Raw genomic sequence first — 13,107 nt, forward strand, 5'->3', positions numbered from 1 at the left:
TTCTAATATTGCTAAGGTCTTTTTCGATGGTGTGGTCCATCTCCATGGTTTACCTAAGACCATAGTGTCTAACCATGATGTCAGATTTACTAGCTATTTTTGGAAGACACTATGACACATGATGGGAACACGTTTGTAATTTTCTACTACATACCACCTCCAAATTGATAGACAAATTAAGGTGGTTAATCGTAGCCTTGGAAACCTCTTACGATGCTTAGTGGGTGAACATGTGAAAACTTGGGATTTGATTCTACCTATAGCCAAGTTCGCCTACAACAGTTCAGTCAATAGATCTACAGGGTTGAGTCCATTTAAAATTGTTAGTGGGTACAAACCTCGAATGCCCATAGACTTGTTACCCATGTCAGTTACCCAAAGATCTTCTGAGTCAGTCAATGCATTTGCACGACCCATTCATGACTTGCATGCACATGTTAGATAGTGAATAAATGCAAGTAATGATAATTATAAATGTTCAACTGACCAACATCGAGGGTGGACAGAATTTAATGAAGGGAATTATGTAATGGTTAGGATTAGACCAGAGCAGTTTCTTCCGGGTTCCGCTAAGCAATTACAAGCTCGCAGTAATGGACCATTCAAAGTATTGCTTACAATTGGGTTTAATGCGTACAGGGTAGACTTTCCACCTGAAATGGGAATAAATTCGACGATCAATGTGGAAGATCCAATCCTCTGTCCTAACCCTTACATCATTTCTTCTTCTCACCCTTGGCCACTTTCCGACTTTACTTCTCAACCCACTCCACCCCTTCCACCATCAATTGACTGTAAGGAAGCGATTGAAGGAATAGTGGAAGAGGAGATTGTTTCCACACGAGATGAGGGCTTCCAAAGGTACCTTGTCAAATGGAAGAACAAGCCACCATCCGATTCCACGTGACTTACAGAAGCGGAACTGCAGTGGATTGATCCAGATTTTCTTGAGACGCATAAAAGTTTTAATTTGTCAGAGCCGAGTTCTTCTCACCCGAGGGGAGTTGATGAGGACATTAGACCCTTCGAAGTTTATCAAAGATGAAGGCAGCCGACGAATACATCTTTATGACTCGATGATGGTTCATGGCACAATCAAGGAGGATTTTGAAGACCTTACACGTGTCCCTAGATTAATTGAAGGCCCCACATTAGGAAGGCACACGTGTAGGATGAGTTGGAAGACTAATTTGTTATGTGGGATTTTTTTTCTTAGAAAGCTTTGTTTTGCGCATTTTTTTCTTTTGTTATAAGGGTAGTTTAGTCATTTTCTTTTAAATCCGAATTTTATAAATAGGGTGTTTTCTACCCTAAACCTAATAATGATATTTTTTAATGAAAGCTTGGTGCCTCCTTCCCCTTTCTGTGGTATTTTCTTTTCTTCCCCTAATCACTTTTCTTCTTCTAAATTCTATTTTTAGCCCTCCAACCTTCTTCTTCTCTTTTTATGCCTAGTATTCTTTGATTGCTATTGACCCTGAAAATCTGAGAATTGATCCCAACCCTCTCTCAGATTTTTCAGTCGTCCCTATTCCAGAAATCCTTTGATTTCCGGGACTGGATAAGCTGCATTGATTATTGGATTGAAACCATGCAAGATCGGGAGGTCCCATCCCTTGCCGGATCCAATCCACACATGATTTGAATATGATACCGCAGGATTGTGATAATGGTCTACAACCATTGCATGTTTCCTTTGTTATTATCTTTACTATGATGTGGAATGTTGAATATTTCAATTGATTTGCTCAGTTTATTTCGCTGGATAATTTATGTGCTCACACATGCATTTTACTTTAAACCGTCCTGCATCACCTAATCCATGAATTGATTGAATCCATAAAAGTTAAGGAGATAGAGGGAAAAACCTTTAAGTTTTCATAAAATCGCAACAGAACCTAGCCGACTTTGGTCGATCGATCGAAGATGACCTATCGATCGATCAGGTCAGTTTTTGTCCAACAACCAAAGTCTGAAATTCATAATATGGATCGATTAATCGATACTTAGGTTCGATCGATCGAGGGATTCCTCGAGCGATCTCGATCAATCGAGGGTATTAATCGAGCATGGTGAAATCTTTCCACCGACCAAATTGATTTATTTCTAACCTTTCTCAATCCATCGATCAGAGGGTTCGATCAATCGAAGGGGGGACCAAAAGTGTCCAGAGCCTAATCTTATAAATTCGAATTTCTCCGATCCATAGTCAATTGATCAAAGGATCGATTGAGAGCCTTCGATGCTTGCTCGATCGATCGATCACATTGATCAACAGACCCATGTTTTTATTTTTCAAACTAAGTTAACGAATTAATAAGACTATAATGGATTAATGGTGGGTCATCTTGGATTGAGCAAATGTGGACCCCACTGGATGGAATAGCTAAATTAAATTTGTGAATTGTTTAATAGGGATTCGAATTCTAGATTCCAAAGCGTAACTATTTGAATGATTTAGCTCTACCAATAACGGGTGAGTGAATCCCAACGTGTCTCATACCTATACGGTTAAAATAGATGTTATAATTGTTATGATTATTATGATTGCTATGTGCTGTGTTACGATGCTAAGATGATCCTTGTTGTATGATCCATGCTCTGAACGATTGCTAATGCAAATTGAATATGTAGGCATATAAACTATTACATTCATGAATTCATTATTTCCTCTCATACAGAGAGATGTATACGTTGACTGCATATGTCGATGGATAGACATTACGCATGCATTACATGCATCCATAGCGTTCCTGCGCTAATTCTTAGAGGCCCGCTCTTGATGAGTGCATGCACACCTCGTGCCTGGGCTCCTAAGGGATCTCCCTAGATGGTCTCCTGGTAGAATTGTTGCCAGATGCCCACGTTAGTGGAAGCCTATTCACGTAGTAAATGCAGGACTTGCCCATGCTTACCTACAGTAGAAGCTTGTCAGGTGTAGATGCGGGTTGACAGATATCTAACCCAAGTGGACGATCATCCTACTTGACATGCATTTCATAACATTTTTGCATACATATTCATACCTGTATATATGTATATGTGTGTGTGTGTGTGTGTGTGTGTGTGTGTACATATATACTAGATGTTGCTTGTGCTATCTTGTATTGTGTATGAACCATGATGGGTTCACTCACTAGCTTGGCTAGATAACATTGTGGATTGACAACCGTACAGAGGCGAACGAGACAGGAAATCCGAACCAAGTGTCGTAGAATGAGGCCCGGTTAGCGGATGAAACTCAAGATCAATGGCCATATTTGGCGGAAGATGAACTAGCTGCATTGGATGGATGAATTGTTTATGATTGATTGATAAGAGATTTAGTTTCCATTAATATAGCTACTAATGTCTAGGTTTAATTTGAGATTGTTTATGAACATGATATTGTTGAACGATATCTGATTTCATAGTTGAATAAAGTCCCAAATGGGTTGACGTACTTGAATTTTGGAATTTAATTATGTGGTTGTGAATGTGATGAGTTTGGTAATGGAAAAGTATACAATTGTGTGGATGTATGAATATTGATTTGGGGTGAACTTAGAATACGTTAAATTATGCCTCCAAAAAAATGTATGACGGGTGGAATTATGTACACTTGGTGTAAGAGTCATGGACTATAACTCGGGTTTAAGGGTGCACACTGAATCCAAATTGTGGGGCGTGACAGTTCGCCTCCTTGGATCATCTCAATGTTACCCAAATCATAAAATACCCCTACGTTTTGCATTATGAATTGCGCAATCTCGATTTGAGAACCAGATTGCTATTTTTAGCTGTCTGAAATATAGTTCTATTTCACTTACTATTGATTAAGTTGTAATGAAAAACTTATATTTACAATGTACAGACTAATACTTCTATTTATTCAGTTATAATATAATACTAAGCATGCAGGGTCAATAATAACATGCATAATTTCTTACAAAATTTGCAACATGAGTTCATACATAAACCTCTATTGCATACAGTTAGTGTATGTACTGAAGCAACACATGTCCTACCCCCAGATTACCATGTATTGGAGGAAGTAGTGTACCACTTACCCGTTCATGTACCATGTCCTGACGCGACCCACGATCCAATTAAACCTTGGGCCATCTCTAGGTTCGAGTACCACATCACCAAACCATCTCAATATACTCTTCATCATTGTATCTCCTGTTGGGCCTATAACGTGCTGCTCACAATGACCTCATTATTGATTCTATCCATACCAATCTTCCCATCCATCCTCATCTCTTCAAAGCTCATTTTGCTCATGTTGCTGACTCATTGTCCAACACTCTGCCTACATAGCATCGCTGGTCGTATAGGAGCCTTAAACAAATTTCCCTCAAGTTCATTGGCACATGACACATGCGAGGTTTGCAAATTCCACATGATGGGGAGCCCTGCCTATACACAAGCAGGCACATATGTTGTTATGGAAACTTGTGCGAGATTCACACTTGATCAAGCGGGCTACATTGTTTAGATGTTTTGGCCTAAAAATGAGGCCATTTCACACCCACCTTGGTTGGGCCAACACATACAAAACAAATGAATATCCAGAAAACACACACACACACACACACACACACACACACACACACACACACACACAAAAAATCAACTGTCACTTAGCATTCTACAATGTGGCTCACTTGCAGAGCGAAATGGTCCAACGTTTAGGCAACAGATCCAAGCATTGTTTCCAATAAGATGGAACACTTAGATCTTGCACACATGTTCCATAATGGCATGTGTACCTACAGGCAATGGGCAGGGCTCTACGAATGTGGAATTAGAACCTCCACACATGCCATGATCACAGAGCACATGGAAGCCCAACTCCACTTCAGCTCTTAATCTATTGGATACATTCTCACTAATCACTCCATTCTTTTGAATTGTAGAACCAAGTTATGAAACATGTCAATTTAAGGATCTCCTAGACATTGACTTCAACTAAAGCCTAACCTCTATAATTATTCACACTAAGTTGCATTCCATGTACTGTCTTGTTTCTGTTAATTTTAAAACCTCTAGACTTAAAGCTTTCCTCCAAACCTGTCTTTGAATTTACCCACTGTAAAAGCCCATTTGGTGGATAAGGTTAAAGACATTTGATTGGCCCTTTGGCTGCATAGCTCAATCAGTCCATTCGAGGGGCCATTGGGTTGGATCTGTCAGCCTCATAGTCCAATCAGACTGCTGGATTGGTCCAGATGAGTCATCTGGCCCTTGAGATCATCCAAATCAACAATCAAGTCAACATGAACTGTTGATGTGTTCAAATATGCAATTTGCAAGGATGCAATTTGCAAGGATGGATGGCGTAGAACATTAGGTGTGGTTAAATTTTTAATCAGAATGACATGGATAGTTGGATCTTCAATTAGGATATCCTAGATCATTTGGATGAACAGTTGCCAGGTAACACATGCAAGTCTGGTCTCACACTAGTACAAAAACAGTTTTCAGCATTTTGAAAAAGTAAAACTGGGCTAATTAAGCAATTATTAAAGGAGACACTCAAAGCAATGAGCAGGGCAACAAAGACAGCTATAGCTGAAGCTGCAATGCATAGACGTTATTATATGTTGAAAAGGTTAACTTACTTCTCGGGTTCCATTGAACTGAAGACACCCCATTCCCTTTGGGATGGGACTGTTTTGCCTTTCTTTTCTCGGCCGAATGTTTCGACATACCAACCACCAATGTCATGCATGCAACAACGAGGCTCAAACAGCCAAAATCTACATAATAACACAAAAAAGATGTTGTCTCAAGTTGTCCACAAATTTGAAACCTCTCTCTAATGACTCGCCAACAAAATAGGAAAAAAGAAGAAAGAAAACAAAATGTGCATAGGAGCTATGGTTTCAACACATTGTATAATTACAAGAAATTCATCACATGCATTAACTGATATTACACAAAGATCCATTTGATGTCAAGGACATGCATATACCCACCTTTACCCAAAATGTCAAATCAGGGTCAAACTGAATAGTAAAAAGATGGACAAAAACCATGAGTTTTCAGAGTTTTTTGAAAATTAATAAAAATAAGAAAAAAGTAATATATAAAGAAATAATTTTGTAGCATCTATTATTCCACATCAAAGATCTTAGTGAATCAAGAACTTAGTGCCAGCGCATTTCCATGGATGATGCATATGAAGCATCGTCACGAATCTAACATAGAAAGCATCAAACCCTGTTACATCGTCACCACTCTAACATAGAAAGTATCCAACCTTGTTAGTTGCCTGCAACTCCATTCCATCTTTCCATTAATCCCTATGATATGGTAAGTATAAACTACAAAATCTACTAGACTTCATTTAATTCTTTTTAATGGCAAATTTTACAGCGTACAAAAATTTTCGTTAAAAATAGGATTGAAGTTGAATCATGAAACATTTCCTACGAGAGTCAAATAAGTCATAAGATTTGAGTAGATTATTGGATCTTAACAACTTAGGTTTATTGTAAATAACCTACGAAAACAACCACATCAAATGAAAAATCACACAAAAAAAAGAAGTTGTGGAATGAAAGGAAAATGATGTATAATAATTTTAGGGTATTGTTATTGTTGATGATTGTGGATGTGGGTGTTGTTGATGATTGTGGATGTGGGTATTGTTGATGATTGTGGATGTGGGTCGTGATGAATGAAATAATGGGCCATACAGTGGTACAACCCACCTAGCTTTGTGTTTTGTCCATGTGTCCCTTTACTTAGTCTATTAGGTATACTTGAGAAACTTATGAAATATTGTAAATTAGTGAGATATTTTTTTGGGAAATTGCTTTTTTGACTTGATATATAAAGGAAGAGAGCAGGATGTGTAACTCTTATTCACTCTCTATTCTCTTTTTCTTTCTTTTTACATCTACATAATTCTATATGGTATTAGATCGGATTTCATTCTGATTTACACAACTTTTATCTCTTCTATCTCATATTTTTTTTTCTTTTTCTTTGTGCTCTTCATATCTCACTTGTGCTGAAGTAAAGTTTCTTGGGTCTTTTGTGATGGTTCATGTGTAAAAGGGTATGTTGTGTTCGTAATCATCACTCTTGTGTTTGGTTGGAACATGTAGGCTAATTGTTTCATCAAGTGTGGTGTGTACATGGTGTGGAGTGTACAAATGGAGCATTCTTATATCAGGCGGAGTCAACCCTCATTGGTGTAAGCATTGTGCTATGCTCTTTGGTTTCTTCTTCTTATGGAGGTGTAGGGTGATCAAAGTTCTGATTCCTAAATCCATTTGATTTTCTTGGGGTTCAAATAATCTCTATAAAACTAAATGGAGCAAATTATCACCAATGGTCTAAATCGATCCTTGTATTTTTATATGGCCAAAGGAAAATTAAAATATTTGACCAAGGAAAAACTAGATGAAAGTGATAGAACATACGATCATTGAATCCAGGAAAATCCTTAGATCATGATGCGGTTGTGGAACAATTTGGAAACATATATCTATTAGTGGGAATGTGATAATTCTAAATATTGCAAAGGAGGTGTGGGATACATGACGAGAGATGTATTCATTCGATGAAAGCATTTCTTATACACATCAATTGTTTGAAAAGATTTTTGCATTCCAACAAGGAGATGAGACTGATGGGAACATCCCGCGCACACGCGCAGGCATGCCGGGCCCCCTATGCACGTACGCCAGAAGGAGGGCCCCACCGTCGATCTGGATCGATGACAACGTCCAGGGAGGGCTTCCTAGTTAGAAGACGAAATTTTGGTTCAAGAGAGTGGACCCGATAGCCAAGAAAAGCCCATCATGGGATCTCATGATCATGGCCCACTAGTCAGATTGATTTCATATTTTAGGTTGTGCTTATTAATGTTATTTAGAACATCATGGATGCTTTAGATTTCTTTAATTAGTTTTTATTTTGGTTTACTTCATCGCCAAGTAATAGGTTGCGCACATGGCGCGAGTTTTGAGGTATAGGGTTTTCTTATAAATAGGCACCCCTTGTAGCTTTTTTTTTCATTCATTGAAGATTAATAAAAATTCTGCGTTTTCCTACTCTCTGAGTTGTAAAGCCTAATTGGGTGCGAAAACCTCCCTTCATCGAAGGGTTAACTACCGTGGTGCGAAGCCACATCTATCCCGATTCGCCCCCATCCATCGCCATCTCTACTACCCATCTTCTACCATCTCTTCTTCTCATTTCACCCCGTTATCTACACTTCGAATCAATCTATTGCAGCAATTCTCCTCCCCACAGTAGAATTTTAGAATCTGGCCCTACAGGAGGGCTGAAACTTCAGTGGAGCACCATGCACAAACCGTGCATCGGATCGAGCTGAGATTTGGGAGTTTTGGAGTCCATCCCTGGCCGACCAAGGCCAATGTGGCCTTTTTCTGAATAGTGGGCCCCACACACGTGCGGCCGTGATCACACGCACGTGCGTCTGGGCCATTGTTGTTGTTCGCGTGCGGGAATTGTCTTCCGGTTCAGGTTTTCTTCTTATTTTACCCTCTCATACCAGTTTTTCATAAACCCTAACCCTAGATCGCATTATCCTTAATTTATTTGTCCCTTTTCTCACCCTACGGTTCCTTGAATTGAAATTGGTGAATCCCTTGGATTAAAGACTAATTGTTGTGCATGTGTGGATGATTACTGCTTATCTTTGAGCATCGTTTGGTTTATAATTTTAATAGATTCAGCCCTAACATGTGTAGGCCTGGACCCGCATAGATTCCCCTTAATTGAATGGTTTGGACTTTCATGTGGGATATGGAATTTGTGTAATTGTTTCTGAACTAACGTGATCTTAAGCTTGAAATCTTGCACATCATATTTAAATTTCATGTCTTGCATCAAAGACCTTCAGTGAATATTTTTTAAAACTCAAAGGAATGTGGGAAGAATTGAATGCATATTAGCCACTGACTAGTAATATTGAGAAACAACGTCAACAACGTGAGGAGTTATGCGTGGCTAAATTTCTATTTGACTTAAAACTAGAATATGAGCCAGTGAGTGCACAGATCTTAGGTGGCAAGGATGTTTCATCTCTAAATGAATTTTATACCCACCTTCAACCTGTATGCCGTGACTCTATGGGTGGAGTCAGTAATAATTCGGTTTTAGCATATTTGTTGGGCGTGTCAAAGGTCATGGTTGTGGTGGCCAAAGTAATAAAGGTGGTGGCAGAAGTAATCAAGGTAATCAAGGTGGTCGTGGTGATGTAGGGAGAGTTTGTGGTAGAGGTTATTGACCTAAGAAGTGTACTCAACATGGGCTTACAAATCACAACGTTGATAAATGTTGAAACATACATGGAAATCTAGCTTGGGCAAATCAGGCATCTTATTTAGAAAAGAGTAGTGGGTCTCGTTCTACTAGTTTTACTCCAACTCAACAACCAAGTGCATCTAGTGACATGGTCATGCTAACTAAAGATGAGTATTCCAAGTTATTGAAGAATCAGCCTATCTGTACTACTACTCCCACTTCCATAGTCACTTTCCTAAACTCGAGCATGACTTGTTTAGGGTACTAGTTCTCTACTCTATGGGTCATTGAATTTGGAGCCTCTGACCATTTGACAAGATAGCCTAATGCCTTTTCCTCTATTGATACATTATGGTCAAGTTGGTCAGTCACTTTGGCAGATGATACCCAGTCCAAAATGTGTGTAATGGGTACCATTCATCTACATTTGTTCTTTCATTGTCATTTGTCATCTTTGTACCTAAATTTCCTTTTTATTCTTTTGTTTGTTAACAAACTGACAAAATCACTTTATTGTTATGCAAATTTATATCCTTTTTTTATTTCTCATTTCTATTTCTTTTTGCTTCTACATAGTTCTATAGTTATCTTCACCCACTCTGACTGATAAATACACCTATCCTTTATTTTTATTTTTTATACGTAATGATTTAAATATCGGTGTTGAAGCATATATCGCACACGAAAACATGTAAGTATCGCATGGGAATGTTCCATGCATCACGAAATGTATTGTTGTTTTAGGGAAACATGGGAGGGAAACATTGGGAAATTAATTGAATTTTTCATTGAAACTTCAGGGGATGCTAAAAAAAAAAAAAAAACAAACAAACATTATTACACAATGACTCTAGAGATCACGAAAAACAAGTATACATTATAAGTTTCCTAATCCTTAGTAATGGGTTCTAAATTATGCGTTTTCTAACAGAAGTGATGCAATTATATCCAAAAATCAGTCATATCCTTTATAAATCATATAAGATGGGTATAAAAACACAACCAATGCTTTCGAAAACACAAAAAGAAGTAAATATATACATGTGCCCTCATTACACCTATGCAATTGTGCCTCAAATCCACGTACAATTACACAGCAGTTCAAAGTCATCAACTCCATCTCCACAGGGGTGGCCATAATACTGCTCCTTCACGTATCAACGATTAAAATTCTTATGTATTGATAATGCTCATCCTCACCAAGCTAGATTAGTACACCCATCCATGGATATTGTGTAATTGTCAGTCCGTGGTTGATGTGGATCTGGAGCTGGATATATGTTGAGTATATATGTCACTCCTAGATACATTTGCCTATAGTGATACCATGGATATCCCTACTCATGTTTAAGTATACTATTGCCTGTATCAATAGCCGAATGATAGCATATATGTATTGTAACTGTTGAGTCACTTGTCACATATCTATATTATGGCACAAAACTAGAGCTACCCTACCCACCATTGATATCCATCGATCCCGTGGTCCGTGCTAAAGACTCCTTAGTGCCCCTAAGTTGCTTCTTCTTATGACGATTATACTTATTCTTTGGCTAAGAAGCCCGTGTAAGGACAAGATGAGAATCTTAGTCTTCGTCCTCAGTGACATGCTCAAATTCTCCCCCTAGTGAACGAGCTAATAGGCCTCTGACTTTTGAGTCTTGCTACAGACTTCACCGTCGTTGTCACCTCATCATCACCACCATCATGGCCATCACTACCATTGTCGCCACCTCCATCACTTTGTGTTGTTGTTAGTGTCGTAGAGAGTGTGGCCATCACGTGCCCCATGAGATCCTGATTTTTGGCTCTCCAATACCCCTGGACAATGGAACAAAAGCTTTGAGGGGAGATCTTGCATCCTCTACAATTGCACCAATGTCGATGCACTGGGATGCCACCTCCTCTATTATCTTTGGATTTGTCTATCCATCTACTTGATCCAGGTCAACTAACTTAAACTCGTAAAATGGGTTATTTGTATCCCCTTCATAAAATGCATTATGACCAATCATCATGAGATCTAGTGGGTCCTCTTCTGCTCTTCTTACACCTACCCATAGCAGCCTCTGTCGAAACTATATGTTATAGTGACAGAATAACAGCCTTTGGAGCCTCTCGTAACCCAATTTGTTTCGTTTCTTCATGCGGAAATGCAGGGAAACATGGGAAAAACCGGTGGAATTTTCTGCGAAACTTCATGAGATGTTAAAATGTACATATTTGCATTTTCAGAAATTTTTTTTTTTTTTAAAATATGTAAAAAGAATGCATACATAACAAATTTGCATTTAATGGGGCCTTAAAAGCATGTGTTGTAGTAAGAAATCAGTCCAACCATCCCATCTAGCCCATTTAACCATCCAACCCTCCATCTAAACATCCATCGATATTGCAAAATATCAACAACACATGATATTTCACTAAGAAATCATCAACAATTGGAAAGGAAACGAAGGATTGTGGTCTAAATATCGCACGTGTTGTGATATCGATAATATCGAGATATAATCAATATTATCAACAACAAATTGAACACTACATACAACCATGTGCCCATGAAAAAAAAATGAAATAATTTTTTTTCTAATAAACAAAAATTTGATGATATCAATACATTGGCGATATTATTAAAATATCATTGATATACTTATGATACAAGTATTACATAGAATTTACATAGTCGAAAATATTGGTGATACATTGGCAATATTGATGCATTGGCAATACAAGCGACACCTAGAATTTACATAGTTGAAAATATTAGCGATTACATTAGCGATATTGATACATTGGCGATACTTAGCGATACATGGCTAATACCTGAAATTTTTTATACTACCGGCGTTATCGGTATCGCTGAGATGAAGATAAAGATAATATCGGAGATATTTCGATAATATCGGAGATAATTCGAACACTGATCGAAACTATATGTTATAGTGACAAAATAACAGCCTTTGGAGCCTCTTGTAACCCAATTTGTTTTGTTCCTTTATGTAAATGAGTTAGAACGTGCTCCAATTTTACTGACACGATGATGATGACACCGTTTGTGTGAGTCGTAGATAGCTAATCACTATAAGGTCATGGATCACTCCTGTGCATGGCCCACCAATCGGTTGCAAATTGATCGTGGTCATCTCTTAGTCTCATATGTAATTTTAAAACACAAAGACTAACTTTTAACTACAAAACTGCATGCAACAACTCACATGGCATCAGTCTTTTTCGCCTCTTCTGCAACTTTGCACCCAAACAAGCCCCTCGCATCTCGAAAGTCCACAATATGTTGATGGCATTTTATACTAATTGTCAGTATAATGTCTGGCAGGAACCAAGGGAAGAATTTAAATGTAATAGTTTACGTTGTTTCCAAAACGAGCTTTCTTCAAAAAATTGGGGAATAACTTCTCGTATACTTTGTGCACCATAGTCTTTAAGTCATTGTTTTCGAAAGTCTACGACTGTAGTGGTACTAGGAATTCAAGAAGTATGCTAAAACACATCACGGTGCACATATTTACACTTAGTGTCAAAGAAATAACCATACAGGCCCTTTCTATGGAAGCAACCAATAAAGCATTGAAACATATAAACAATTAAATAAAATTACTTACAAGCCATGTGAAGTGGGCACTCAAAAGCCCCATCCCATCGGTCATCAATGATTGTGCATCCACTTATACACCTTCAAGGCTTTAACCTTGATGACATCTTTCATGTACCGTAAGGACTAGTACATGGAACCCATCAACGGATGTCTGGTTATCCACCATCCTTGGCACTTTGTATGCAGTCTCAAAAAGTGTTGTTCATGATAATCCCCTCAATCGT

General features: G+C 38.2%; 1 protein-coding gene across 4 annotated transcripts in view; it reads right to left on the reverse strand.

The window, feature by feature from the left end:
- The window catches only part of LOC131219010 (chaperone protein dnaJ C76, chloroplastic), a 79,675-nt gene that overhangs the window by 19,517 nt on the left and 47,051 nt on the right, over window positions 1-13,107 (reverse strand). For 2 of the 4 annotated variants that reach the window (XM_058213967.1, XM_058213968.1), the window contains one exon: window positions 5,607-5,744. The exons of the other annotated variants lie outside the window; for them this stretch is intronic. In XM_058213967.1, coding sequence (XP_058069950.1) covers window positions 5,607-5,744 — 138 coding nt within the window. The remainder of the gene's footprint in view (window positions 1-5,606; window positions 5,745-13,107) is intronic. 4 annotated transcript variants of the gene reach the window in all.

The sequence above is a fragment of the Magnolia sinica genome, chromosome 11 (assembly GCF_029962835.1).
Source record: "Magnolia sinica isolate HGM2019 chromosome 11, MsV1, whole genome shotgun sequence".
In the NCBI taxonomy this organism is placed as follows: domain Eukaryota; kingdom Viridiplantae; phylum Streptophyta; class Magnoliopsida; order Magnoliales; family Magnoliaceae; genus Magnolia; species Magnolia sinica.